This window comes from Carassius auratus, chromosome 12 (genome assembly GCF_003368295.1).
Source record: "Carassius auratus strain Wakin chromosome 12, ASM336829v1, whole genome shotgun sequence".
Classification (NCBI taxonomy): Eukaryota; Metazoa; Chordata; class Actinopteri; order Cypriniformes; family Cyprinidae; genus Carassius; species Carassius auratus.
The window spans coordinates 940,184-942,683 of NC_039254.1; the positions used below are offsets into that span (position 1 = coordinate 940,184).

A 2,500-nucleotide genomic window follows, 5' to 3' on the forward strand; every position below is an offset into this window, starting at 1 on the left:
AGACACAGCCACATATGCTTAAAAATACTCAAACTGTATTTTTATTAAGAATTGATGCAACAGGCATAATCAGAGTTATGCATCTTCAACTAACAAAAAATTATGACTTTTATGATTTTATATAACCTTAGGAAATTAAAATAATTTAATGTAATAGGCACAGAGGCCTAATTTTGTGTTAGATCTGTGATGAAAGATGTGTGGCACCTTTTTTTTCCCATTCAACGGGCCATAAATATATGTGTATAACATAATAGAATAGTCTGCAATTTAAAATAATAGAAACAGAATGCAAAAAATATGAATGCAATTATATATTAAAAAAACTTTTTTTCATAGTTCGGCTGGTCCTGCGACTTATTTATCAAAATTAATTTGACCAAGAGAAATTAATAAAGTTTAAACATTACCGTCTCCAGCCGCCAGAGGGCGCTCTGTGCTGCTCAGTTCTCCTGTAGTCTACACTGAACACATAGAGCGCCCTCTCGTGGCTGGAGACGGTAATGTTTTGTCTTTGTTCTAAATAGTCCAGTGCCACTTATTTATGTTTTTTTCCTTATCATAACATATTTTGGACTGATGCAACTTATACTCAGGTGCGACTTATAGTCCAAAAAATACTGTAATATAAAAAAACTGAAATAATTACAATTTAAAAAGCATAAATATAGGTTTTAACATTGTTGCGAGGTCTACACTTTTTTTTATATAATATGCAAATGTATGCATATTTAATAATATTTAAGTTTATATGACAAAAACAGTATACTAAAATCCATGCGTATTTTAACTATTTCAAAGAGTGTAGAAAAGTCAAATTAAATGTATATTTGACCAGTGTTGGGTAAATTACTAATTACTTTCTAAATCCCAGATTAATCTCAACCGCTTAAAGAACCAGCAATAAAACGGAATACCAACAAAAATGATCTGTTTTCAGAAAATGTAAATTAAGCCAATCTTTTTTTTTTTATGCATGTAGCAGACGTTTTTTTTTCCAAAGTGACTTACACTACATTCAAGCTAACATTTTTTACCTAACATTTATTTCATTCAAATGTAACTTAATTAAGGATTGCAATGTAAAGGATTGCGTGTGCAATGTGACTTAATAATGCATCATGTCCGGAGCCCTCACCTCTCCAGGATACGGTCTCTTCACCCCCTGCTCTGTCCTCTGACCCCCGTATGACCCCGTCTGACCCCGAGGCTGCCCCATGTTAACGGCCCCAGGGTGAGCAGGGGGTCCCCGGGGGCCGGGCTGATTCACAAACGGAGTGCTGTAAGCATGGTTTGGTCCAATTTGAAAGGAGGAACACATCTAGAACACAAACAAACAAAATTCTTCGTTCAAACGCATTGTTTCAATTAAAGATAATTATGCAACCAGTCTGACGATCCCAGACGCTCTCACCGTGCCGTATTGGTTCATGTCCTTGTGATGCGTCTCTTGTAGCGCGGCAACCGTTGCCGTGGCCGTAGCGGTCGCCGTAGCAGCAGCAGCAGCCACAGCAGCGGCGGCAGCGGCAGCAGCTGGTTGGCTGAAGTCAGAAGGGGGGCGTGTCTGTGCTGGGAGGCCCATCCCACCTGTGTGGTTAGGACCGCCCCCGTAACTGCACAACAGAGAAAGAGTTGGGATTCTTGAAATGTTCTACAAAAATACAATTCTTTGTAACCGCTTATTTTAAATTTAAGAATGAAGGTCAGACTTATTTTTTTTGCCAAAACATAAAAACATAAACTGTTATAAAGAAAAAAAAACAGAACACTTTTTCACTGGAGGAAGTGTTATTATGGATTATAGACTCTATGTGTTTGAGTTAAAATCATCTTAATGCTGGATGTGTTTCATCTTTTGTCTTCTCCAGATGTTCACTGATGGACTGGAGTGCTGTGGATTATTGTGAGGTTTTTATCAGACTCTCATTCTGACGGCACCCATTCACTGCAGAGCAACCATTGATGAGACACTGATGCAGTGCTACATTTCTACAAACTGACCTGTTCCCGAATCCTCCTCCTCCTCCAGGGTAACTGGATCTCTCGTACATCCCCGGCTGCATGTAGGTCTGGTTTGGATTGGCTTTGGAGGAAAACTGCTGCTGTCCAGTAAACTGTCCCGGGTTCAGACCTCCATTACCTCCTGTCATAGGGTTCATGTGGATGTTTGGGTTCACCATGGGGTTCCCCAACACCTAAACACACACACACGTTATGACATGCACTCAAACAGCAGCATGTGCTCTGAACAGTGTTAAATACACTCTCACCTGACTCTGTGATGTATTGGTCACACCCCATACGGTGGTCACCACGGAAACAGAGCCTGAAGGCTGATTGGTGTTTTGTTGCCAGGAGACAGAGTCATATTGACATGATGCGTCACTATGGAGATTAAAAAGGATGTAAACAGTTAACATGTGCAACAGTGTGTCAGCGTGTGTGTGTGTGTGTGTGTGTGTGTGTGAAACTGACCCATGTGACAGAGCCGGTTTCATGT

General features: G+C 40.0%; 1 protein-coding gene across 2 annotated transcripts in view; it reads right to left on the reverse strand.

Moving 5' to 3' along the window:
* The window catches only part of LOC113111382 (zinc finger MIZ domain-containing protein 1-like), a 29,624-nt gene that overhangs the window by 9,763 nt on the left and 17,361 nt on the right, over positions 1-2,500 (reverse strand). For both annotated transcript variants that reach the window (XM_026276022.1, XM_026276023.1), the window contains 5 exons: positions 2,476-2,500; positions 2,271-2,385; positions 2,002-2,195; positions 1,415-1,613; positions 1,139-1,321 (listed from right to left, as the gene is read on the reverse strand). The exon at positions 2,476-2,500 is cut by the window's right edge and continues 90 nt beyond it. In XM_026276022.1, the coding sequence (XP_026131807.1) occupies positions 1,139-1,321; positions 1,415-1,613; positions 2,002-2,195; positions 2,271-2,385; positions 2,476-2,500 (716 nt within the window). The remainder of the gene's footprint in view (positions 1-1,138; positions 1,322-1,414; positions 1,614-2,001; positions 2,196-2,270; positions 2,386-2,475) is intronic.